The 1,951-nt window shown below is 34.1% G+C and overlaps 1 protein-coding gene across 1 annotated transcript; it reads right to left on the reverse strand.

Moving 5' to 3' along the window:
• Positions 1-460: 460 nt before the first annotated feature.
• On the reverse strand, positions 461-1,688 carry LOC128127460 (xyloglucan endotransglucosylase protein 1-like). The gene is made up of 3 exons (XM_052765934.1): positions 1,410-1,688; positions 1,090-1,283; positions 461-998 (listed from the first exon to the last, which is right to left on the reverse strand). Exons 1-3 carry the CDS (start codon positions 1,680-1,682, stop codon positions 602-604), a joined length of 864 nt encoding a protein of 287 aa, XP_052621894.1. The 5' UTR covers positions 1,683-1,688; the 3' UTR covers positions 461-601.
• Between the last annotated feature and the right edge of the window lie 263 nt (positions 1,689-1,951).

The raw sequence follows: 1,951 nt of genomic DNA on the forward strand, positions 1-1,951 counted from the left end.
CTTTAGCCATTTCTTCCTTGTTTCTACATGTCTTCACAAAGATAACTTTCTATTGCTTTCCAAGAATTCATTTATTTCAAAAGTCAATAATCACACTTTTCAAATTCGGAATTCTTCGATTCAAAGTTAACATCTTCATCTATCACTCAGTCGTATGCCCATGTCTTTGTACCATAAAGTAAATGTATGTGTTTCTTTAATAAACACATTTCCCCTGTTGCACAAATATCAACCATATACACTGTTTCCTATCGAAAACAATGATAGACCACGAGGATCATTTTTTGTTGTTAATTCTACACATAACGAAATTTTTTGTTTTCAATTCTACAATGTTTTAGAAATTATAATGTTTTTACTAATGACTTTTGATTTTGACCAACTAAACTATATAATTAGATATGAACGAAAAAGATATTTCAATTATTGTAGTGTGCTGTTAGACAATGCGTTTTTAAAGTGTAAATGGAATCTTATACTTGTGTATTTATTTGTAATTTCAATTTGAATGTTTACAATGAATCAAAGAATAAATAATCATGAAGATCAGAAATCGATCAATAAAGAATAAAAAATATGGATATCAAGTTAGTAAACAGGCTTAAAGGAATCTAGAGGTCTTGCATTCCGCTGAAATACCATTGGGAAACCGTTTGTGGTCGTTGCAGTAGTTGTAGATCATGTGCTTGGTTTGCACCCATCGGATCCTATTTCGGCCAGCTGCATCAAGTCCTTGGGTACTCCATGACTGGTTATCATTTATTGAGCTTGTAGATACTGAATTGGGACCAACTTTTTTGGCATTGGCATTGAATTTCCTGTATAACGCGGTGAAAGGCGCATTAGTCCAGTCGGTCTTCACACGCCCACCTTGGGTTGCCCAGTCATCCGCGTTCCACAGGCTGGCATAAACCCTCATGGGTTGGCTCTTGGGAAATGGGACTCCAGCAGCATCATTGTTATTGAACACCCTTACTGGTATGTTATCTATTAAGAAACTGCAGAGACAAAGAGCTTTATATAGGAACAGCAGAAAAACATGAGAAAGGAAGAGAACCAATTAATGTTTATGTTGGATGCGTGACTTACATAATTCTTAGACTGTTCCATACGATGGTATAGGTGTGGAAGGCTGCAGTAGGGTCAAACCAAAGGTGGAACTGCTGTTCTTTGTTTCCTTTCCCTTGTGAATACACATTGGTGTGAATTGTGTAAGGGTTTCCCGTGGAGTTGCCCAAGAACTCGAAGTCGATCTCATCGTGACCCGCACCTTGTGATGACAACTAATGTGATTTAATACAAAGACATGGTTATTATCAGCCTTTAAAAGATTAATACAAATGAGTGATCACAATATATATATAATTCAGATATGAAATTCAAGATTGGAACCGATCGATGGTACTCACGTAGAATGTGGTGACGGTGCCAGCAGAATTGCCTGGTACTAGTTTGAGTTGCATGTCGAACCTTCCAAACAGGTACTCGTGCTTCGACTGGAAACCCGATCCAGAGTATTGGTCGAGTGAAAGTGAAAGATCCTGACCTCCATTCAGAATTTTAGCACGTTCACCCCCAAAACTGATGTCCATGTCATCGTAAAAACTCCCTGCTGATGCTGCTACTATTAGAATTGATATTAAAAGAACAACTGCACAAAGATTAGAGTTCGACTTTGCCATTATTGTTTGTATGGAGAGAGAGAGAGAGAGAGAGAGAGATGTTATGTTTGTGGGAAGTAGTACTGACATCGTTTATATATATATATATATATATATATATATATATATATATATATATATATATATATATATATATATATATATATATATATATATATATATATATATATATATATATATATATATATATATATATATATATATATATATATATATATATATATATATATATATATATATATATATATATATATAGGTGTGGCTACGTT

Source organism: Lactuca sativa, chromosome 7 (assembly GCF_002870075.4).
Source record: "Lactuca sativa cultivar Salinas chromosome 7, Lsat_Salinas_v11, whole genome shotgun sequence".
Lineage (NCBI taxonomy): Eukaryota > Viridiplantae > Streptophyta > Magnoliopsida > Asterales > Asteraceae > Lactuca > Lactuca sativa.